This window comes from Pinus tabuliformis, chromosome 6 (assembly GCF_031772625.1).
Source record: "Pinus tabuliformis cultivar Carrire ecotype Pingquan chromosome 6, CPIR1, whole genome shotgun sequence".
NCBI classification, from domain to species: Eukaryota; Viridiplantae; Streptophyta; class Pinopsida; order Pinales; family Pinaceae; genus Pinus; species Pinus tabuliformis.
Genome location: NC_142292.1, coordinates 1,680,580,882 through 1,680,606,035, shown reverse-complemented (window position 1 = coordinate 1,680,606,035; position 25,154 = coordinate 1,680,580,882). Strand labels below are relative to the sequence as shown.

Here is a 25,154-nt window from a genome sequence, read left to right as displayed (position 1 = left end):
AAAAAGAAAAAGACACTGTTCATAATTAACTAAAAAAACCACAAGCCCCTCTCCTCCACCTCATTAGCTCAGCCTTTGGCGGAAGTTTAAGATAGGTACAAAACTCCTCCCAGTCAGTGACAGGGGCCTAATTTAGCGCTTCCCCATCTAGGGAACATCTGTCGCATATTATCTCTTTTCCACCTACTAAATATCTAGCTGTTCACCGTTAACTCGTCCTTAAAACGGGATCGGCAGGCCGTGAAGTCGAAAGACAGCGCGCTTTGCTAAGTAGGAAAATTATCACTGATATTTTGAATAATAAATTTTGGATCTTGTGCGCGTGAAGGAGAAGAGCAGGAGGAGAAAGATCCGGACAAAATACCCACCAAAACCAGTAGCAAAACAACCACCCCACCATCAAATAAGAACTGCGAACACCTATAAAATAAAATTCCTTCGCGGGCTCTCAAAACCCTCCTGCTGCATATGTTGTTGGTTTCATCGTTCAAAGGAATTTGAGAGCGTTTGGCTGAGGTATGGATTTAATTCAGACCTTTTTTTCCCTTTTCATTTTGCCGCAATTCTGAGCTGTTTTGGTAGTGCAATTCTTTAGGTTTCTGAGCATTATAAACCCTTATAAATCCCTTTTTTCACGCTTATATTTTATTTTTATGCACAGAGGTTGTTTATGAGTTATTATATATCTAAACCCAGAAGCTGGATTTCTGATAAAATGTCTTCAGCTTGATTTGATTGTGATAGCATTTCCTCATTCTTGTGTAACTTCTATACTAAATCACCTATAATTTCTTTGTCATGCTTTGTGGTCTTTCTTTAACTTGTGGATGTTATCTACGAGATCCCCATAATGGTTGTAAGTCTTGCAGGTCTCTCTCTGGCTTTGGTTTCACGCCTTGTGATGTTTCTTTAACTCGCGGATATTACCTGCAAGATCCCGATAATGACTGCAAGTCTTGTTATTCTAGCGGTATGCATGTTTCATGACTGGGATTTCGTTCCACACCAATGAGCTCCTACTCTTTTGGGAGAGGGAATTTATGCCGTATTTTGTGAATTTTGCTGGGATTTCCGTTCATCATGGCCATGCTTTTATTGCATACGATTTTTCTTTAGTGTGCTGAGTAGCTAAGTTGGGTTTTCCAACCTTCACTCGTTATTAGGGTGGAGATTTCGGTTCTGCCAGATTATGTTTTTTATTGGACGTAATGGTGAGTGGGGAGATCATGTTTTTCAAATTGGATTTTGTTTTGAAAAGGTTAAGTATCTGTTCAGTATTGTTATTTTGTATGGTTCCACCGGATTTTTAGAGCCGCCAGCGTTAGCAATCCAGTTTCATTATTAAGCAACATTGTCTGCAAGAAACTACTGACATCGCCAAGCAGCATTGACAGGGTTAGAAATTTATCCATTTTTTTTTGCAGGATTGAAGGAATAGTAGAATTCCGACCAGAGTATTGTTATTCACGATTCCATTTGGTCGGTAGTTTTCTTATACTATTGTAGTTCCTGCGTAGATATAGCTGCATCACTGCTGGTTCAGAGTCTGGAGTCTGGACTATACGATTTGTTTGAGCCCTGAGCTTTGCCTGGCCAAAACCGAAAAAGAGAAATCCTATGCTGTGCGTTGGGTTGGATGTGTTCGCCTCCTTCCCCAGTGCGGTTCTAACACCATTGACTGTTTTGGTGTCATGCCCCATTGGTTCTTGTTGGCATGTGATTATATATACGATGTTGCTATCTATATCACTACAGTGGCACAACCCTATGTTTTGTTGTCATGCCCTGTGGGTCCTCTCTGGCTTGTGATTTATATATCATATTTCTATCTATATCATTACATCACAATCCTATGTTTTGGTGTCATGCCTTGTGGTCTTTTGCCTGTGATTATATATATGATGTTGTTATCTATATTACTACAGTGGCACATCTCTATATTGGGATTTCATCCACATTTATACTCCCCTTTACCAAAATTTCATCTATTATGACTGGAAGAAATTATTGAGAGCCTGCTTTTTTCTAGGCCTGTTGGCTTTTAATTTGTAATGGAATTTTTTTTTTTCTTCATTTTTCCATTTTGTTTGCTTCTTTAATTTCTTTATACTCTGACAACCTTGATTTGACTGCACTACTCAAAACCACATTCATCAGCTCAAATTGTATAAAATGGATTATCATCCTGTTCATTGGCAGAGGCACTAAGAGTGTATTATCATGGAGTTATATAAACCAAAAGATCCCATGACCAACATATGAAGGAGTCATTATGTTATACACTGAGGAAACATAACGGAGAATAATATATATGGCACAAAATAATGTAATTCCATTTGACACATCTTGGGTGGTGCAGGTGAGGCCAGGTGAAAATCTTGGGTAACTTTGACAGCATAGATACACCCCTCATAAAGATTCTATATGAAGTATTTCTTAAAAAATAAAAAATAAAATAATAATAAATATACATTTTCGAGTTAAATTTAAAATTCAGACATTAATGTCCACCGATAGTCAAGGTTTGGTTAGTGGGTCTATAAAAAGTGTAATGGTGTAAGTGAATGATTTGCCATGAATATGCTTTGGTAAAATAGTGATGAGGAGTGGAACGATCTCAGCGTGGTTCAAACTAGTTTGGGTCTGATATGGGTTCTCCATGCCTACCAACCATTAATGAGAGAAGGTGTAACCAATGTGTGGAAGAAGTGACTCCTAGCTTGCACGCCATGAATTGAAGTTAGAGTGATAGGTTTGTTACCGTTGTGCACCCTTCACTCAATTTTGATTTTGCTATTGGGATAAGCACAACTGGTGAGTTAGAGAATACCACTTTGAAGTACCAAGTAGATGTATGATGTCATCACCTCCACCGTTTGTTTTATAAGTGACTTGCTAGGATTGTGGTGGATGCCTCTTTTTAGAATTGGATGCAATAGTTTTTGTTTTTCCAAGGTTGATATGTAAGCCATGATCATCATTGAATGGACTCATAGTGCCACGTAACAACTTGCGTTTGGAGGTCTACAATTGAATTGTATAATAGAACAATATTATTATCAAACATCAAAATGGTAATAGAAATATGGAACAAGGCAGCCATTTAAGCCAACCATTGTATTGAGATAAGATAATGTTAGTGCTATTCGACAAATAACCACAAAGTTAGGTCAATGTGACCTTCATGAGCTTAAAATCAATGTTATTGTCGCTAGCAATTTTTTCACCTACCTTCCAAACTCTAAATCGAATGAAATTCACATATTTGGTGCCTAATGGTTTAGATTTACATTGATCTATCTATCTATCTATCTATATTGTTGTTATAAGTTGTGCATATTCTATACCTTTTGTAGTATACTAGTTTAGAGGCTGGCTTTGGTGTTGCACTAGTTTTGACATTACTAGGTGTGGTTTTGATGAAAACTTTGCAAGTTATAAATACGACGTGGGAGTGCAAATGCAACTCCTAGAACGATGTGAAAATTAAAAGATATAGGCTTATAACTAACAACTAAAACAACTAGCAAGTAAAGTTAATAGTGCTAATAAAAAGGGATAAGAAGTATAGGTACAACTAAAGATGTAAACAAATAGAGTGCTAAAAATAGAGGGAACCTAATGTTAATCTAGGGGAGATGATGTCAAGAAAAGTTAGAGCCGATTGTTGAGGATAAGTATGGGGACCAAGAAACAATCCCCCCCATGAGAGTCATCAATCACTACGAAATTGCTTAAGCATTGGTAGATGCCCTTTAGGGTGTGGTCATTGGTGGTAGGGCTTTGGTGTATGATCTTGGGGGGAGCACAGGAGCCTTGCTTTCTTAACATCCAAGGCCACAGAGAAGAAAGCATAGATGGAAGCATGACAACATTGAATGGTGGGGTGTTTCGCCATGTGACCATATAGCATTGTGTTGTCTATTGGTTTGCTTGATACTTTGGTTGTGTGTAACATGCGGCTTGGAATGGCATCTCCATTAAGGTTGCATAGAGATTTGGTTGCCCCCTTGGGCTATGATTGACTAGAGAGTTGAGGTCTCAATCTAGAGTCTTACAAGTTGTTTAAAGGTCCATTTGAATGTCCCTGCATTGCTACTTGTTGCCTTGATTCAACTTGGGAGCAAGAAATGGCTTGGTTGAAGGTATTTGATTGAGACAAGGTGTGAAGAGCATGTGATCTATGCTTGAGTGCTTCTCTCATTTAGAGCAAGGCATTGTTGCTGTGGGTAGTGAAAGAAAGTGTAAGGGGAAGCCATTGGACCTCAAAATAAACAATGAAAGCTCCCATGAATCTTATAGTAGATGAGGCTCTAGAATATGAAACATCTCCAGCTCTTTTAAAGACATAGTTAATAGATCTTGTTCAAGCATGGGACGTGGCGGTCGGTCTCGACTGGAAGTCTATGAGAGCCTACTAGGGGATTCTTAGGGCATGTATGTGCGTATTCTAAGGTTATATGATCAGATGATCAGGCCATCTAGCATTTCTAGGAAGTGCTCAAAGTAGAAAACTAGCTCTTTGGGATAAGGCCCATAGGTGGTGCTATATTGACGACCTAATGTACTATCTATATATGCCCTTGATTACCTAGTTCAAGGATTGCTTAGACACTAGGAGGTGACCTATCACATTAAGGGAGGACTTGAAAGAGGGAGATGATCTAAAGAGATGGAATCAAATTGGATCAGCTGAAATGCCTTTGAGAACGAACTACTTACCTGACCTGGGTCTAGTTGAGGTAGTGGACTTAGAAAACAAAGTGCTATTGAGGGATATCGATTCTTCCTTGATCTAGAGCCCCAGATGATTTGGAATTTTGGATTGTATGAAGGAATGGGACCAGCCAGAAGGTGGCCTCTAGGAATAAAGGTTGGGACCTAAGTTACAGGAAACAGATACGGGTACAGATTCAGATCCAGATCTAGATAAGGATCCACCAGATTTTTGAAAAAATAGGATCCGGATTTGATGGGGAAATGCAGCATCCAATATATATATATATAATTTTATTTTAAATTTTAAAATCATATTTGAAGTTAAAAATCAGGATCGATCATGAATCACAACATTAGAACTGAAATCATTAGATAATTTAGAAACATGGAGACTGAAATCATGATGCATCATGCCTTATACAAAAAGGAAAAATGTAAAATGTAAAATTGAGTGTATCATCAATGATCACTATATTGACACGATGATCTAGATTTGGTCTAACTACATTTCCATAAATGGGTTTACATCCTCATCATCTGAATATTTTAACTTTACATCATGATCAACCTGTCTTCTTTGTAATTTGCCTTAAAATCTAAAAATTGCCAGATAGTTACAATGGCAAATACATTATTTGAAAATATACTATAGTCTATGTAGAATACTGTTCTAAGAGGATTGTTCACCTAGAGTTGGATGAAATTGATCAAATTAAATTATTAATGACACAGCCACCTTTTGTACACAAAGAAAACTGAAAACTAAGTCTCAGTGTTGCAAAACTTGGACTCGGGAATAAGTTGGCAAGTGTCCGAAAATTGAAAAAGTCACGAGAAAATCGAAAAAATAGGTAAAAACTCATAAAATCAAAAAAGTCTGGTTGAAAAACTTGCGATTTGGGATTTTGCCGGGATTTAATCCGGATTTTGGTAACACTGCTAAGTATATATATTATTATCTATATAGTCTCAAAGCATTCCTAGAGCATTCCCGTTAGCATTATCTAAAACTGAAAATTAAAATTTTAATGTCTCAGTCCTTTCTACTAGCGTCATGTCCTATACAGCCTACAAGCTAGAAGTAATAATAGCTTAATTATATAGCTATACAGCCTACAAGCTAGAAGTAATAATAGCTTACTTATATAGCTATATAGCCTACAATCTACAAGTAATAATAGCTTACCTATATGATACACAGCCTCCAAGATACAAGTAATAATAGCTTAAGTATATGATACACAGCCTCCAAGCTACAAGTAATAATAGCTTATTTATCTAGCTATACAGCCTATAGATTAATAATAAGAAATCTAACTAAAAGTCTAAATAAAATATTTGTCACTTGGGTTTCAAACAGGCATCAAATAAAAAAGTCTAATGTTATTTGCTTGGGATCCACCATGTGAGGGCTAGCTGGCACAGGATTGGGTCAGATGATTGTCTCCATCCGTTGCATCTTGGATGAATGTTCTGAATGTGATTCTGAAAGGATTGTTGCTCAAGAAGGGCAAGAGAACGATATCTCTTATTGAACTAAGGTCTGTCACAAATTGAACTTGTGGTCCTTTGAAGATACATGATGATGGTCACAGAAAAATGAATGAAGGCAAGTTGTTTATCACACGCCCAATAATGGAAGGAATCAGGCTTCAATTTCTTTCTTGTTAAGCTTTTGGCGTTTTCTTTCAGTTTTGAACTAATTTATATCCTTGTTCCCACTGTATATTTATTTAGAAACATCCTATGATAGTGTGCGAGTCTGCAGTGCTTTTTTTTTCAGAAGAAAAAAACCACTGATTTTTATATAAAAATATAATGATCAGTACATGACTCATAATTTGTCAGTATTTCTCAACTCAAAAATGGGCTAGAATAAAAAACATAGCCCCCATATATATGGCAAAAAGTAGACTATATGATCCCCCCAATACACATAATTAATATTACTTAAGAGTCATTAAGCTAAATATCCACAAAAGTCTGACATGAAAGTACAGTGTATAACTACTATTACCCAGTTAATTGAGAGGCAGTATGCCCTCCTCCCTCACCGAGCCATCCTCAGTAAAGCTAAAATGAATGATTCCTGCAGGAGCACGAAGACCCTGTTTGGAAAGACCATCCGCTACCATGTTTGCTTCTCGGTGTATATGCTGAAAGGTAATAGACTGGAATTCCTGCTTTAGGATCGGAATGTGATCTAGCCAACAGTTGAGATGTGGGGGTGCAAAATCGGAGTTGCCCTGGATGCCTTCAATGGGTGTTCTCGAATCACTGGGCCTGCAGGGTTTGCAAAGCAGTGAACAATTTGAGGGGGATTTGATGAAGGATTCTATGAGTATAAAGTCACATGGCTCAGGCATCCACAGACAATACCTGGGAAAAATGCAAAATCTTGGCAAACAAAAAATATAAAAGTAAGATTTAAAAATTGACAAAAGAATATATAAAATATTAAATTTTACATCCAATATTTTTTTTTTTTTTCTGGATAAAGGCTAAACTATTGTATTAAGAGAAAGAAAAACTATGTACAAAGAGGAACTAGCCTCTGAGGGTGCCGGGGGTCACCCTCTGTCAAAAAACACTGCAGGTGCTCATGGCAACCTGAATTACAAAGATGGAGATAATAACAGAAAGAAAGAGCAGAGCTATAGCTGGTGGCTTTCGGGCTTACAAAAAAAGATCCTTGCAAAAGAGCAGCAGCAGCATGATTTGAGGATTTTGCATATCGATTATGTCCTGCTGCTGAAAACATTATACTAAACGATGGTAGAGGGCCCATTAACTTCAGGATTCTTAAAGAACTGAGAATTCTTGAGGGCTCACTACCAGAAAACAGACAGCTGGGCCCGTCTAAACCGGAAGGTATCCCTTCAGAATTCCAAAACAGGTTCATTAAGCGGCAGAAGAAACATAGATTAAACCTTCGAAGGCTTGATAGCCTCTTCAGTGTTGTCAGTTCCCGGCTTGATAGCCTCTTCATTCGTCTCCAGACGGTTGGTGAGCTGATTACTGAAGCAAACAGGATGCTGAGGCGCATGATCCAGTTGCTGAGGCGAACCCAAGCCAGATACAGGCTCCAAAAGGTAGACTTCATCAGGAGTTTGATTGTCAATATTTTCATCTACTGCTGGTACCCGAGCTTGATCAATTGGCTCCTGCTCCCTATCAACCTCTTCCTGACTGTCCGAGTCTTCCTCCTCCTCCGTCGCAATGACCGTTATCAGCAGAGAGATACGAGACTGGTTTCTCCGACATCGAAAAGTGCAGCGAGAAGTATGAACCTGACTGTCTAAGGGGTCCGACTCCTCTGAAGGAGAAGACGGTGGCTCCAACATGGCAATCGGCGGAGTTGCTCTTGCCTGAGCCTCTTGCTGACGCCGAATTCCCCATACCCCTCCACGCCTTGGGACTCCTCGCTGTCTCGGCGCCATAAGCAGGGGATAACTCACTTTACAAACAGTAGAAGGCGGAAATTCAGGACTCAGAGTCTTGAAATTAGCACTTGGATCCTCCTCAATAGCAGCGATAACCCAATTTTGATTCCTTACCAATCCTTCCTCGAACGAGAGCCAAGAACGCGCGGTCTGAGCAGAGGTTAGGCCTTTACAGCTACCCCCACCGCCAGCGTTCGGCTCCTTACCATACTCAGACAACCTCCTAACAAAAGACCTCAAATAACTTACCTGGTTCATAAGCTTGAATAAATAGGACGCGGTGCTGAACATTCTGGATGCAGCAGAGCCAAGACTCCACGAATTAGCATACATGGAATTCAATTTGCCTCGCTTGAGGCCATCCCCCTTCTGCAGAGCTATCGTTTCAAGACTTACCTGCGTTAATGCTTGGCAGGGACGATTTATTATACCGTCCTGACAAACCGCCTTAGGACAACAGCTGCCCCCCATCGCAAGTTCCCAAATGAGTCCAATTGTCACCCGCATCCGGGTAATTTTACATCCAATATTTAAATTTGACAAAAAAGTTAATATTTAAAATTTTACTAAAGGATATGTAATATATTAATTTTTGCACCCAGTTTTTCTAGCAAATTCAACAGCAAGTTTAGCTGAGTTTAGGTGATTTCAGTTGAGTGTACTTAGTCTGAATTTCAAGGGTACTTGCCAACTGCTATTAGCATGTAAGGCCTGTTGCCAATTAGTATTTCAATCTATATGACATTTAGTTTTAGAGTATTGACAGTGGAGGGTACATATTGTGTATTTATGCATGCCATCAATTTTTTCCTATGTATATGATGCCTATGCATGCAGTTATAGTTATTTAGCTCTCCTACACATGCAACAACTGAACAGATTGAAACCAAGGAAATCTTCTGCTAATCCTTGTTCCAAAGTAAGTTTGTCTATCTAGTCCATTTTCGTATCTGCCAATATGAATTATCTGGTCATATTATCTGTTGAACTGCTTTGTACATTTCTGGACTTTATTTTTCCTTCTCTCTTCAAAACACATTAAAATTAATTCATGTATTTTCAATAATAAATGATATAAAAATTAAGAAATTAAGATTGGGTCTGGTTAACACCCACCCCAAGTTAAGGCCACTTAAATAGTTGTCACTTGTGTTGTGCTATGGATTTGCCTTTTGGGACTGTCCATAATTACCCATATCTTTGACAGCCCAATTCTATACCACCAATGTGTATGGAATGAAGAACCATGCACCTACTTTAATTTTTAATTTGTTTCTTCAGTTTCAATCTGGAGCACTCAAGAAGTGGTTTGCTATCAATTGATTTGCATATATAAAGTTCATTTTGTTTATGTCTTAGTTTAATTCTATGCATGCTTTGTTTATAGTGGATGTTATATTTCCTGTGTCTCTGTTTTATGTTACAGTATTTTCTTGGTTATGTTATCAGAAATTCGTCGCAGAGATCCTAAATACAAAGATAGACATGGAGAAAGCAAGTGACAATTGGGATAACGTGTGCCCACTTTGTGCCGAGGAAATGGATCCGACAGATAAGCAATTAAAACCTTGCCAATGTGGCTATGAGGTTTGCTTCTCAGCTGTTATTTTTTCATTTGCTCTCTATTTAGTATTTTCTGCTAAATGTATTTTTAAGTAATTTCTCAGTTATACCTATGGGATTGGTGAAGTTAAACTTGGATTCTGATGTGGGGCCATATACATCTGGGTTAAGCTGATAAGTTTTGAATTGTTAGCTGTCCAACATGCATAAAAAATAACTAAAGTAGGCCAGAGGTATGCACATGTAACAAGAATAATAAAAGGTAAGTTGTGAATTTAGAGTCAACTCAGTTTTGTGCTGGGTCATGTCTAAGATTTTTGCATTTTGTGAATTGATCTCAAGGTTGTGAATGCATTCACTTTAGTTTGGTTTTTGAAGTCATATGAATTGTTTTGAAGTTGACATAGGGGAGCAATGTAGCTAGTTATTTCTTCTGCCCTGTGTCTGTGATCCAGATTTTTTCATGTAATTTACTAATATCTGTTTAAGGTATTATAGCTGTCTGGAGTTTCTGGGTTTTCCTCTCATGATCATTTCTCATATGTGTGTATATAGGATATACTATATATTATAGATTGATACTGTATATTGTACTTGATATCTAAATCTGCATATTGTAGTTGATAAAGCTCATGTTTGGCTGTTGGAACAAATCATTTTCAGATGATTCAAGACTCCCCATGTTTGCTGTTCGAGGTTTCGGAGCTCTCTATCCTTAGAACAGTTATTTTAAAATTGGGGGGATATTAAAGAATATACATCTTTACTTCTCTTTGCATAATTCACTAAGTCTCTTATTTTAGATGGCAAATTAGTCTTCGAGTGCCACATATATTCTTTCTATCACAGGCAACATGATAAGATGCCTTGCTGCTGGTATAGCTTGAGTGGGCCTAATGGTTAAGAACATGTGTTTCCTCCTAAGAGGTTCAAATCTAGAAGGGGGTAGAGTATGTACACCTCTGTAGACTTTAGCAGTCACTGCACGGAGGCAGGTCCTTTGTCCCACAAGCAAGGGGGTCTGTTAATATTGGCAGCTAGGCAGAAATTCCTACCCTACAATTGATTACAAAATATTTCAAGTAATTAAATAAAAATGAGTTGTTTAATGTCATCATATGTCGGCTTCAATATATTGGAGGGAAAATTGAAAATTTGAAATTGGTTGAAGTCGGCTTCAAAGGTTTCATGTCGGCTCCCCTAAAGGGACATGACCCTTCATAGAAGCAACTATAAATACACCATTAGATTGATCACCAATACACCGCGGATGGCACAATGGTTCTGAGGGTTCCTCTGTTTTATTCTTGCGGAGAGCGTTTCTCACAGAGGTTTTGTTATATTGGAGAGGCTGTGTTGCACGGTTTTTGTTCTCGCAGAATCTAGGTGTGCAGAGGAGAAGAAGGAGAAACCATGGTGGTCATTTTACCACAGCCTGAAGTAAAGTTTTTCAATTGATGGACGTTTGAGGACGTAGAGGTCTATCGCTCTCTCTCATGCCACAGAACTACTGCTCATACTCATGCTACAGGACTACCGCTTATACATTCGCATTCTGTCTCTCTAATTGGCATACTAGTCTTTGCTCTCTGCCTCACCATATCTGTCATATGCTCTCTGCATGGAAATACTGTAAAGGTTTCCTGATTTGTTGATCTTGCACAGTTGGTATGTCATCACTGTATTGATTCCATGATCTTGCTCTTATGGATATTATCTTTTTATAGTCTTGCTCTCGATTTATATGGCATCTCTGTCTCTGCGTTGGTTCATATGTCATCTCTGCACCATGATTGATCTCACATCAGCATCTCTGCAATATAGTTGGCATCTGGCATGGTATCTCTGCGATTTTGTTAGCATCGATCACAGCGTTAAATATGGCATCATAATTTCTATGCAGTGGTGTGTAAGGCATCGTTATATGTTGCAACAACAATGAGTTGTAACCCTAATGAGAGTATGTCAACTGATGGCATATAAGACAGTGACTTCAACAGTGATATTACAGTGATCTTCTATGTTACATATGTTGTTGACCTTGCTTAATGAAGAGATCACCTTTGTTATTATGACAGTATTGCGTGGCTGTATTGACAACGAAACTTGTTCACAAACGAAGTTGTGAACAAGTCATATACAGGCCTTGTTCAGCCTAATTTATGGCTCAGGATATTTGTTCCTTGTACCTCTCTTATGAACAATTGATGATAATCTAATAGAAGAAGAAGAATTGATTGAGGGTTTTCCCCCTTGTGGGGTTTTGCCCTGGTCGCTGACCAAATCTCGGTGTCCTCTCTATGCATGGTTTTCTTCTTGTGATCCTTTATGCTTCACTGCTGTAATGATGTTTTTATAATTGTTGATGATGATTGAATGCTATGGGGTAAATGTATCATGAAAACAAAGAAATGCAATTATCTAAATCAAAGATCAATACCAGCGCTTAGTGAAATTAACAGGGTCTTATACCCCAATTTGGTGTCTTTCTTGGCGGTGACCTTATAATTAGATTATTATTATTATAAACATCTGCTGACTGATTTCATACAGATCTTCTAAATATTTCAGAATTTCAACTAGCAACTGTGTTACTGATGTGGTTGTTAGGTAAAATCAGTACCAGTAATCTCTTGAATTATAGCATATCTGAAATATTACCAGAACTCGTTGGGTTTCATGGTTAGTGATATCAGTAAATCTTGTAATAGTTGTTGGTTTTAGTTTTGAAGTTAAATATGTTGTACGTCGTCTTCCTTTGCAGCTTTGTGTGTGGTGCTGGCATCGCATAATGGATATGGCAGAGAAGGACAGGCGTTGCCCAGCTTGTCGGGAACCATACAACAAGGAAAAGATAATTGGAATGCCTGTGAGTCGTGAGAGGTATGCAAAATATTTTAAGAGTTGGTTTCTTTACAGAAATTTATGAGATTATATTTGATACTGGTAATTATTGCAAAGAACATCATTTCTCCTTCCGTATTAATGTAGCTGATTGCATGATTCATTATTTCAATATGCTTTCAATAGAGCAGAATCAGAGTATTACTGTTCATTTTATTGTCACCTTTTACGTTGGTGCAGATTGACAGACATTAATTTTGAAAAGAAGCATAAGTCTCATAAATCAAAGGCAAAAGTAGCTGAATCACGTAAGCATCTTAGTGATGTTCGTGTCATTCAGAGAAATCTTGTCTATGTTGTTGGCATACCTCCCAGCTTAGCCAATGAAAAGGTACACGATCATTTTACTAGTTGCCAATGCTTGGATTGAAGCATAGTTTACGTGTGTAAACTGTTTGGAAATTTAAACACATAGTAGTTTACTATGTTTATTTTTACATGTTTTGTCGTCTTTTTGGAAACTACCATGGATGCATAATTTTTAACCCATATTTCCACATTTAAACAGTTTTTAGAAAATTGTTGGACTGTCAGGTCCTGTTTGTTATTCATATTGAGCATATTAGTCATTTGAGTAAGTTTGTTTTTCTATGGATTGCCATTTTTAGAATCTTGAGCGACGGGAGTTTTTTGGGCAATATGGAAAAATTCTAAAGGTGTCAATTTCTTGTTCTAGCTCCAACAGTGCTCAGCATTCTACAATTGGAACGATGTCACGTGTGTAAGTTCAGCTATATCCATTATTGTTGTACATAACTATAGGTTGCCTACTTTTTGATTTGAACTTTATTTTCCAATGAAAGAAATGAGACTGTCTTTTTATGCAATTAAAAGGGTGAATGCTTTGAGTGAGCGATTGCACATTGATTTGTAATATTTTTGGATTTTTTGCATTTTTTTAAGAATTCAGGTCCAAGTCTTTTTACAGAATTAATGTTTCACTCTTTTTTATTTCTTGATTGGTTGCACATTGTTTTTGAATACGTAGTGCACGTTTATTGTTTGACTTTGATTTGAGCATGAAACATGATGAAAGATGCAGTAATGGATGTTAAGCATATATGGAACACTACGTTTTCTTGCATTTAAAGCTTGTGTGCTTCAGTATTTGGTTTAATTACTGATTTACATGCAATCAGGTTTTGGTATGGATTCAATTGAATATAATCTGGGTTATGTGAACTAATTGAAAATTAAAAATTGTTTGTGCTATATCTTCTTGTTCTGCTTCACATCTGAATTGGTTTCTATATTGTTCCTTAACATTCCTTGTAAAGTTGTATGTGTTGCAAACTGAAATTGTTTTTATTGTATTTCAGATATATTACTTTTATGAAGGAGGAGGATGCTCTTCGGTGTATTCAGGCAGTAAATGGCTATATACTTGAAGGGCAACCATTGCGGTAAATGTGAAGATGCAGGATTGCCGCGTTTTGTTTTTCTGTGCCTTAGTACCTGTTTAATCTTTGCGTTAATTTTACTCTAACTTGTAATGAGGTATCTGCAGAGCATGTTTTGGCACCACAAAGTACTGCTATGCCTGGCTGAAAAATATGGTATGCCTGGTTGTGTTATGTTTCTCTAGCTTACTCCAGCGTCTGTAGGAATCTTTATTCTATATATTTCTTTTATAAGAGATGTCTTCTGGTTTCAGCCTTGCAACAATCCGGATTGTTTGTACTTACATGATGTGGGTGCTGAAGAAGATAGTTTCACAAAAGAGGAGCTCGCTTCAAAATGTGGGAGGTTTGAAAACATCAGGTACTTTGCATAATTGTTTCTTCCTGTTTTATCTAAAGTTGAAGCTATCATGGCATTTTAGGATGTGTCAAGCCTTAATATGAGTGAAGGATTGCAGAATATCATTTAGTTGGCTGTCAATGTTTGCTAATTCTATATTATTAATATGTGCCCAGCCTTTTTGTTGTAATGAATGATCAGAGGAGAATCCCCAAAGATCTTTAGTGAGTGTACAGCCTTTGCATTTGCCCACTTCAAAAGATAGTACAAAGCCATAAACTCTCCTCAATTAGTTGTACCTGCATCAGGATTAGCTTTAAATGTCCACTATGGGATGGCTCAAGATGGCAAATGGCCCTTTTCAATTTCATCCATAGTACCATCGGAGTCAAACAGGGTTGCTTGCTCTTGCTAACCCTCTTTAGGATTTATATTGATGAGTTGGAATCTTTCCTACATGAGCATACCTAGGAGGGTGATGGTTGTCTTCTACACCAGGCGCTGATTTCACTCCTTTTTTGTTGATATCTTGGTCTTGTTGGCTTCTTCTTCTGAGGGATTACAAAGACAGATTGATGCACTGTCTAACTGTTGTGATCTTTGATAGTTGACGGTCAACCTAGGTAAAACATAGGTTCTCATCTTTAATGCATTGAAGAATTGTCTTATAGACTTACATTTCTACTATCGGGGTGTTGAGATTGAGATCACCATTGCTTACACCTTCTTGGGGGTACAGGGAATATCAGAGCGTCCATGTTCAACGCTTGGAATGGATGGGCTCAGACAGATAGATTGGGAGCTTTGTTACAGGGTGTAGAGATTTCTAGTGATTGCTTGATGTGTGCAATGTGTGCTGTTTGTATCTTTCGATTATGATTTGTGTACAAACTTGAAAGTTGGTGTTTCAGATATCCTCCTAGTCATATGCTTTGGCAGATTTACCAAGATCATGATGAACATGTTTTATTTATATTATGGATTGGCTAATAGTTGTGTCTATGACAGCGCATAAGAAGACGCCATGAATGAGCAACGAGATGGTGCGGCACAACCCTGATCAATGTCACCAGTTTCAAGAAGGATCAATTGGAAAGAGGGTAGAGGAAGTCTCACCTGCTTGGATGGACACCAGTAGAAGCACAAGAGCTGAGCTGAGGAGTTACATGGCTGACAATGAAAGGCTTGTAGTGGCTCAGGAGAAGAAAGCAGAAGTAAATGCCATCATATTGCAGAGCCTGTCAGATTTACAGAGGCAAAGGTAACATGATCTAGGTGTCAACCACCTAGGAAGAGGTAAAGACTGAAAAAGTCCATCAAAACTCGGAAAGCATGAATTGATGACTGATGGAGAAGAAGGCAACAGATCCAAGAAAAGACGGGCAAGAAAGTGAGGATACACTGAGAGGTGAAACTCCTAAGCATTCTAGAAAGGTCACACAGTGATGAAAGGCTGTCTGGTGCTGCCACCAAAAGATATTACCAACACAGAAGGAAAGGGAGAGATTTCATGGCAAAAGAATTTAATAAGGAAAAGCCTCCTACATTCGATATAAAAGTGAAGAAGGTCGAGGAAGCAGAGGCATGGCTGCTCAGAATGAAGAAGTACTTCAAGGTACATGATTACTCTAATAATATGAAGGAAAGAGTAGCCATCTTCAACCTGAAGGGAAAGGTTGATATCTGGTGGGAAGACTTGAGGAATGTGAAAGATATTAGCGAGGAGTTGTCTTGGAGGAGATTTGTAAGGTACTTTAGGGAGAAGTATCCATCTGAAGAATACTATGATAGTAAGGTCAAATTTACATGAGCGCAAACTCAGGCAATTGTTAGCTGATGAATATACAACCAAATTTTTGGAGATACTGGGATGCATACCCTACATCAAGGATGAGAAGACAAATATTCAAAGATACTTCAGTGGATTGCCCTAGGCATTTAGGGACAAAATAGAATTCAATGAGTCCAAAACATTGGATGATCCCATCAGGAAAATGAAGTATTGCTACAAGCAATCAAAGCACAAACCCGAGTTCAAGACTAATTTGAAAACAAAGGGCAAATCTAGTTTCCAAGGGAAAGGCCAGAAGTCTGTGAGAGGAAATGCGAAGTATGCGAAGTTTGCCACTTTCGCCAAGGATGGGTATTAGAAGGAAAGAACTCTTTTCGATGAGGATTGATTCACTAAACCTGTTGGAGTTGAAGCCAAGAGGTTCAAAGGAGGACCCATGCAATGCTGGACGTGAGGAGAGAACCATTGGTAGAGAGATTGCTGACAACGACAAAGAAATGGTTCAACAGTATACAATGTGCAAGAGGTAGAGATTATGAAGGACGTGGTGTAGAGTGTGCCACAGATCTATCCTGCTTTGGACAATAGGCAGGCTGATCACTAAACATCCATGATTGAGATGGAAGGTATGATTCATAACCAGTGGGTTACAATTCTAATAGACCCAGGTTCTAACTTCAGTTATGTTAGCCCTAAGATTTCTGAGAGGTGTGCCTTGTAGAGCACAACTCATGACACACTGTGGCTAGTCCAATTAGCCACAGGGACTAAGAAACAAATTTAGTATGTGGTGAAATCATGCCTATTAGTGATAAGCAGTATACCCACCAGTGTTGCGAACATCTCGATAACATCCCGATTTTATCTCGAAATCACGTTTTTATGGCTTAGCCGATGTTTGCCATTTTTTAAAGATATTTTTATGGTATCCTAGTTTTGCCGATGCTTGCCGATTTTTACCGATATTTTCCCGATTTTATGATTTTTTTGGTTTTTAGGGGCCTTGCTGATTTATCCCGATCCCGATGTTTGCAACATTGATACCCACAACTGCAAATCTAAGCTTATTACCACTAGGTTCATACGACGTATTAGTCATTATGGATTCACTGATAGACCATGGAACTAACTTTGATTGCTTCAACAAATCAATTGAATGCTTTAGCAAAACAAGGGAAAGGGTGATGTTGAGGGAAAAGTGAAGCCGATGACAGTTTAGCAAATCAATGTGCTGTAATTGAGGTAGTGTAGCAAGAAGAAATGTGAGTTGTTCGTTGTCCAAGTGACCAGTGATCCTCAAGGTAGCAGTTCTTGATTTTGGGTAGCATCGGATGTGCTCTAGCTTTGAAATTTTATGGAGGGGCTAGAACACATGAGATCTCCAGAACCCAGAAATCGTTTGTAGAAATTCCACTCGGATGAGGAGTTATTAAAATAATTAATATTTTTAATGGGTTTTAACTCTAAACTTAGGAAAATAAAAATATTAATGTGTATTAATAAAAATATGGGCGAGAAGGTTCTAAGTGACGAGGATCAAACCAACTCTAATCTTAGCTGTTGATTAGAGATTAGATCACGACTGTTGATTCATCAACAGCAAAAGGATAAGAGGAGGTTTGAGGGTCAGTTGGAGACATACCAAGAGAGATCAATCAGTTCGATTTTCTAGGGCGAGGTCTGTTGAGGAAATTGAGCAAATGATCAGTTGCGGTGCCCGAGGAAGTTCGGCAAGGGATTTTCATCCGAGGCCGAAGAATACATAGCAGAGAGGCAATGCAGTGTCGGGAGAGACAACACAAGCCTTAGAAGGGTTGACGCAAACGCCGTAAAGTTGACGCAGAGGATGCAAAGGACGCAGAGGGTTGATGCAGTGAGATGCAGAAGTTGAGGAGGTTGACGCTAGGCCTCAGAGGCAGCGTTGGGGAGATTTTGTGGGGTAGATTGGGAGTAGATTAGCAGATTCTGAGCCGGGAGAGGGTGACATTGCTCTTGGAGGAGTGATGCAGTTCTAGAGTAATGCTTGGAGTAGCTTTTGTTATCCAGCATAGGGAACAATCAGAGTCGCTGTGGGGTTTGATCATCCATTTGCTGATTTACCAGAATATATGACTCCGGATAGAAGTACTACTGCTGAGGATATTCTCTGTTGGGTGAGCCATTTTTGGCACCCTAGTTGTATTCACGAAATCTGCTTAATAATACAAACCCTCTATATGTTGCACTGGTTTTCCCGAATTGGGTTTTTTCGGGGACGATTGTCCAAAAATAATGGTGTCCCTTGTGTTATTGTCTCAATTTATTTCAGTTCATGATCTGTATATTTGTGTAGGTTGTAATAGTGTTTACATCGATGTTTATGAAATTAAATAATTTGTTAATGCAAAGAACAAGTAGGAGATTGTAAACCAGAAATTGCAGTAGGGGTATCTGATGTGTTAGATTCAGGAATTTTCACATGGTATCAGAGCCAGGTTACAGATCATAGGCGGCTGAAGACACCAGCCGAGAAATTTGAGAATTTGTAGCAGAGAAGTAGCTGTCTTGACTCTTGAGAGACAACGTTGTTCCAGAGCTGGAGAGGCAGAAGGAGTGACGCAGTGCAGAAGAGGTGACATAAGGGCTCATGCAGTGCATGCGTCCGCATTTTGAGCCAGGAGAGCGAGACACAGTAGCTGGGAGGAGCCCACGCAATAGCTGCGTCAACTATTAGGGCCAACACAGACGCAGAGGAGGGAAGATCAAGCTCATGCAAAGGCACGTCATCTTTTTGAGCCAAGAAGGATTGACGCAGTTGGTCGAGAAGTGCTAATCCAACCCACGCTGTGATTGCGCAGAGCCTAAAGGGCTCAAATTCTTCGAGTTGTCGGGGCCAAGGGAGCTGTGTAGATTTTGATTTAAGGAGCTGGTGGGATGCTGTTTTTGTTGGTGCAGAATAGTGTCTAAGGGGACTGAACCAAGGTAGAGGGAATCACTACCTTGATAGATTTCTAGCCAAAAAATCTAGATCCGGGTTGCAGCAGCAAAGGAGGATTGGAGAGGAATGATTCGACAGTTGGCCGGTGGATTTCCGAGAGGGAAATCAGGACGCAGAGGGAGTCTAGAGAAGAGGAGCAGAGATGGCAATGAACGGATTGAGGGATCAGGACAGATTGGACAGAGCCTACAATTTTGTCATCTGGAAGGCCAGGATCCTAGTAGTCGTGGATAAACATCGCATCAAGGACTATGCCTTGAAAGATTAGCTATCCCGGTTGACCCTAATGCAGTTGATAAGTATGAGGAAGCCCAAGCGAAGGCGAAATGCATGATCCTAGACGAGGTCAAGGACCATGTAATACCACATATTGCTAAGAAGACAAAAGCAAGGAAGATGTGGGAGACCTTGACCACCTTATACCAAGGCTCTTTTGTGCAACGAAAGATGTTATTGGAGAATCAACTGAGGTCATATCAGATGCAGAAGGGAGACGAGATAGATCCCTTCCTTCTCAAGTTGCAAGGGATTCATGACCAACTTACTTCCGTGGGGTTTACACTAGATCCAGAGTTCATGGTCAGGACTACCTTGAATGCAGTCACTGAGGACTGGGAGACGTTTGTCCAAAGCATCTTGGGCAGAGCGACTCTCCCCAATTGGGAGGAGATGTGGGCAACTCTTCGACAAGAAGAGCTCAAGAGGTTGACCAAGGCGGGGAGTAGCAGTAAGGGAGTTCGAATCAAAAAGGAGGAGGAGGAGGATGCACCTCTTGCATCAGCGGGACAACAAGGACTACAAAAGAGGAAGAAGGACATCTCCAAGGTCAAATGCTTCAATTCTGGGGCACTGGGACATTATGCCTCTTAGTGCCCTAGGAAGAAAGGCAAGGGATAGGCTTCCGACTCAAAGGTTGCTCCAACAAATGCTGAGAAGGATGTCTAGGATGATGGTGATTGTGCCATGAGTGCTCATGCACCTCTAAAGAAGAGGTGAGGCGACATCGAGCTGTAGTCTAGAGGACTACATGAAGAAGGGGCAGGATCCTTGAGTTGCCCAAACTCTTGGATCACATACGGCTATGGGAGCCCTCAACGACAATAGCATAATGATGGTTGTCGGTTGGAGAGAGGTGTGATGGAGCAACAATGGCAGAGCTAGAGTGCCAAAGTTTGAGGCAGCGCAGTGGATGTTGTAGCAATGTGAGAGGCACAGAGCAGTTTGCAGCAATGCAATGGCAACAGAGGGTCAACACAGAATAGCAGTAGAGGTAGCTTCAGCATAACGAGGCATCCATACTGACCAACGTGTCAGTGTTTGGGTGAGTTTTCAGTTGGTAACTTCTCAACAACTGAATTGCAGTGCAACAGTTAGCAGTGGTAGTGCTATGGGCAACATGAGGCAGTTGTTTGAGAGGGAGCTGTAGTACAAATGTAGCAGTGGCAGTGGCAAAGTCATGGGCAGTTTAGTGGATGAAGGGCAGTAGGCCAAGCATCAACAACACAGAGGACCGATGCAGTGGATCAGTGTAATGCTTCTATGGTGAAGTGTTGCTAGAGAACATTCCTTGCTGAGAGGGAGTGTTGATTTTGGGTAGCATCGGATGTGCTCTATCTCTAAAATGGGTTCCTAAGTCTAAACTTGGGAAAATAAAAATATTAATGTGTATTAATAAAAATATGGGTGAGAAGGTTCTAAGTGACGAGGATCAAGCCAGTTCTAATCTTAGCCATTGATTAGAGATTAGATCACGATCGTCGATTCATCAACAGGAAAAGTATAAGAGGAGGCTTGAGGGTCAGTTGGAGAAGCACCAAGAGAGATTAGTCAGTTTGATTTTCTTGGGCGAGGTCTGTTGAGGAAATTGAGCAAGTGATTAGTTGCAGCGAGGGGCAATTCATACATAGCAAAGAGGCAGTGCAGTGCCGAGAGAGACAATGCAGGCCCTAGAAGGGCTGACGCAGAGGCTGTAAAGCTGACGCAGAGAGACGCAGAAGCAGTGCTGGGGAGATTCTGTGGGGTAGGCTGGGAGCAGATCGACAGATTCTAAGCTGGGAGAGGGTGACATAGCTCCTGGAGGAGTGACGCAGTTCCAGAGTAGTGCTTGTAGTAGCTTTCGCAGTCGAGCATAGGGAACAACTAGAGTCGCTGTGGGTTTTGATCATCTGTTTGCTAATTTACCGGAATATCTGTCTTTGGATAGAAGTACTACTACCGATGATATTCTCTGTTGGGTGAGCCATTTTTGGCGCCCTAGTTGTATTCATGAAATCTGCCTAATAATACAACCCTTTATATGTTGCACCAATTTTCCTGAATTAGTTTTTTCCGGGAACGATTGTCCAAAAATAACGGTGTCCCTTGTGTTATTGTCTCAGTTTATTTCAGTTCATGATCTGTATATTTGTGTAGGCTGCAATGGTGTTTACATCGACGTTAATGAAATTAAATAACTTATTAATGCAAAGAACAAGTAGTAGATTGTAAACCAGTAATTGTAGTAAGGGTTTCTAATGTGTTAGATTCAAGGATTTTCACAGTAGTAATAACTGGGAAGAACACCCAATAATAAAGCAATTTAGCTATGTCTTCCTTGAAGAAATTCCATGACTATTGTCGAGAAGAGCATGAGCAAAATTATGTTTCTTATGACTTGGAATTGGCAACAATAGTCCATACGCTGAAGATGTGGAGGGATTATCTCTCGGAAGGGATTTTGTATTGTTAATAGATCATGGAGGGCTGAAGTACCTATTTGATCAACCCAAGTTAAATGCGAGACAAGCGAGATGGCTAGCCCTAATTAGTTATTTTGACTTTGTGATTAAGTACATCAAAGGTTAAGGAGAACAAGGTTGCTGATGCACTTAACAAAAGAATGTAAGTGGCTCATATAGTTGTTGTTAGTACTTGTGAATTTGACAGTAAAGAAAACATTAAATAAGGAATGCAACAAGACGAGCACTACTAGCAAATCAAAGAATGCCTGCAGCAAGAGCCTGAAGGGGCATTAAGCAAGGACTACTCCCTTATGGAGGATGGCCTGCTAAAGTTCAAAGAAAGGTGGTATATAATATATACCTTATATGGGTGATTGCAAGAAGCTCATTTTCAATGAGTTTTATAAATGACCATATTTTGGTTATCCAGGTTATCATAAAATGATAATAGCTATGAAGAAGTTATATTATTGGTAAAGTATGAAAGAGGATATGGAAAAATATATTGCTAAATGCGTGGAGTGCCAATAGGTAAAAATGGAGCATAGACACCCAGCAAGATTGTTGCAACCAATCCCTATTCTAGAATGGACTTCATTATTGGGTTGCCAAGGATAGCTAGGCAACATGATGCCATAATTGTGGTGGTAGATAAGTTGAGCAAGGTATCTCATTTTGTGGTAGTTAAATCCATTGATAATACAAATGATATTGCTCATATTGTTAGAAGGGAAATAGTGAGATTGCATGGTGCACCCAATAAGATCATCTCGAATAGTGATTCTATGTTCACGTCCAAGTTCTGGAAGGCATTGTTTGTTGGTTTTGGGATAGATTTAGCCTGCAACACACCCTACCATCCTCAAACAGATGGGCAGACTGGAAGAGTCAATAAAGTGTTGGAAGACATGCTGAGAATGCATGTCATGCACTAGTTGAGGAGGTGGGAAGAGTTCCTAACTTTAGTAGAGTTTGCCTACAACAATAGGTACCAATAATCATTAAAAATGAGTCCATTTGAGGCTCTGTATGGTAGAAAGTGCAATACACATATCAACAGGAATAATCCAGTGAATAGGGTGCATATTAGGTTAGATATGTTGAAGGAAATGGAACAAGAAGTAATTGCCATCAGACAACACTTGAAGATAGCTCAAGACATGCACAAGAGCTACACATATCAACAAAGGATGCAAAAGGAGTTCAAGTGGAGGAACATGTTGACCTCCACATCAAACCAAGGAAAATTTCATTGAAGATTGGGTCCCGTGGCAAGCTGACACCATGGTTTTGTGGGCCATTTCAAATCCTGGAAAGAGTGGGGCTAGTGGCTATACATTGGTTTTACCACCCACAAGGAAAGCTCATGATGTTTTCCATGCCTCTTAACTTAAAAAATTGTGCATGATTCCAATCATGTTGTTGATTGGTCTATGATACAGGTGGATTCTAGGGGAGAATTCCAGCTAGAATCATTGTGCATTTTGGCTTGGAGAAAGATCATGCTCCGGAAATGAGTAAGCAAGCAGGTCAAGGTGTAGTGGAGGCACTTTGGATCAAATGAGGCCACATGGGATATGGATGATTAGATGAGGGTATGATACCCATTTTTGTTTGTTGGTTAAGCAAATGTGAATATGACTGTAAATGAATGAAAAAATCTGTGTATATAAAGCTATCAGTGAAAAATTATGCGTGGTATAGGGCATGGTTGAAGTTGTGTTCGACCATAGAACACTAAGGAGAATATTCCTCGAAGGGGGTAGGGTCCGTGACAATCCTTTTTGGTTACCCCTCATGTAAATATTTCCATGTGTAATTGTAATTAATATTGATAATATATGAAATGACTAGATTAAGAGAGAGAACATGGATTTAGTGCTCTGGGAGGAGGAGCTGCTTAGATGGCTTGAGGAAGTAGCCAAAGTATTGAATGCCACAATTAAACCTCATCCACATCCTTGTTATATTGTACAATTTATTACACTAGCATATGGGTGCCTGGGGGAAAGAAAAGGATGTGGTCGACCTGTAAGGACGAGGGGATGTCAATCAACATGCAACAGGAAGGGAATGGGAAAAGAGAGGACACCCTCGTAAAGAAGGCATTGTTTTCTCAATGCATTCAAGCATAAGTCCTTGTGCTTCCTTTATAGTATGCACTTGTTCTTTCACCCTCGCTAGCAAGAACATCTGTGCAATAACAGGGCGTGAATGATCTGGATGAGACTCGACGCATGCTCATACATGAGAGCTAGTTGGGAGATATTGTAAAAGGTAAAACTATGGTGATGAGAAGCTAGGGTGGTAGTGGACTTTGGATTCCTGCACAATAGGTGGAGACACTGGTCATCCTTGGACTTCTCTTGGTTTTATAGGTGGAGATCCTTAAGGTGGATTCTGGATTCTCGTGGAAGCTATTAGGTGGATGCGTAGTGTGCTATGGACCTGTGCCAAATTGCAGTTGGAGGCACTATGTTCTCTAGATTACTGTAGTGTAATTGGGTGGAGACACCAAGCGTTGGATTCTTGTAAGTGGTTGTTGGGTGTAGACATTGTGGCTTTGATTTCCTAGGAGTGACTATATGGGTGGAGACACAATGTGCTTTGGATTCCTGTCGGATTGTAGGTGGAAGCACTATGGACTCTAAATTCCTATTTGTTGTGAATGAATAGTGTGAAATTCCCTTGAGTGCTTTATTCCTCAAGTTTTGAATCCTGTTCAAAGGCGGTCACATGCAAGAAAGAAGAGCAATGTAGTTGGCCTACGGTTGGGAGGAAAGTTGAAGTCTGTCCCTCCCTAAGTGGCCAATGTTTTACCCACTAAAATGAGTATTTACCTATGTACTTGTGTATATTTATGTAACAAGTTAACAACAATGATGATTATTGTCATTCTGTGGTAATGGGTGTATCATTGCCAATAATAAGGAACATGTATTCTTGTGTATTTCAATGTAATGGTTGTGAATGACTATCATGGATGTAAGGGACTACAGATCCCTATGATGCTGACATACTCTCGAATGGTAAGTTATTTGAATGCTCATGTTTGGTTGTAATGTGATTAGCAAACTGTGGCTGTGTTTGATGTCCATTATATGTTATGCATGCATAACTTGAATAAATGTACCGTAAAGGTTGGTGAAGACCTATCAATCATACTGTGAATGATGGTTAAATGATTTCCATGGAATTGTTGTGGTGTGTGTGTATATCCACGATTTGTATGTTGTAATGAAGTAGTAGCCTCCATGACTTAGAGTTGATGAGCTCTGTTGTTCAAGGACATTACA

The 25,154-nt window shown here is 39.5% G+C and overlaps 1 protein-coding gene across 5 annotated transcripts in view; it reads left to right on the top strand.

Moving 5' to 3' along the window:
• Window positions 1-202: 202 nt before the first annotated feature.
• Window positions 203-25,154, top strand: part of LOC149265413 (uncharacterized) — an 80,078-nt gene continuing 55,126 nt past the window's right edge. For 2 of the 5 annotated variants that reach the window (XM_089429384.1, XM_089429382.1), the window contains exons 1-9: window positions 203-516; window positions 870-970; window positions 9,612-9,749; window positions 12,490-12,608; window positions 12,810-12,960; window positions 13,238-13,350; window positions 13,949-14,032; window positions 14,137-14,185; window positions 14,284-14,390. In XM_089429384.1, the coding sequence (XP_089285510.1) occupies window positions 944-970; window positions 9,612-9,749; window positions 12,490-12,608; window positions 12,810-12,960; window positions 13,238-13,350; window positions 13,949-14,032; window positions 14,137-14,185; window positions 14,284-14,390 (788 nt within the window). In that variant the 5' untranslated portion in view covers window positions 203-516; window positions 870-943. Of the gene's footprint in view, window positions 517-869; window positions 971-9,588; window positions 9,750-12,489; window positions 12,609-12,809; window positions 12,961-13,237; window positions 13,351-13,948; window positions 14,033-14,136; window positions 14,186-14,283; window positions 14,391-25,154 lie in introns of all 5 variants that reach the window. The other 3 variants (XM_089429389.1, XM_089429391.1, XM_089429393.1) reach the window with 3 other exon arrangements.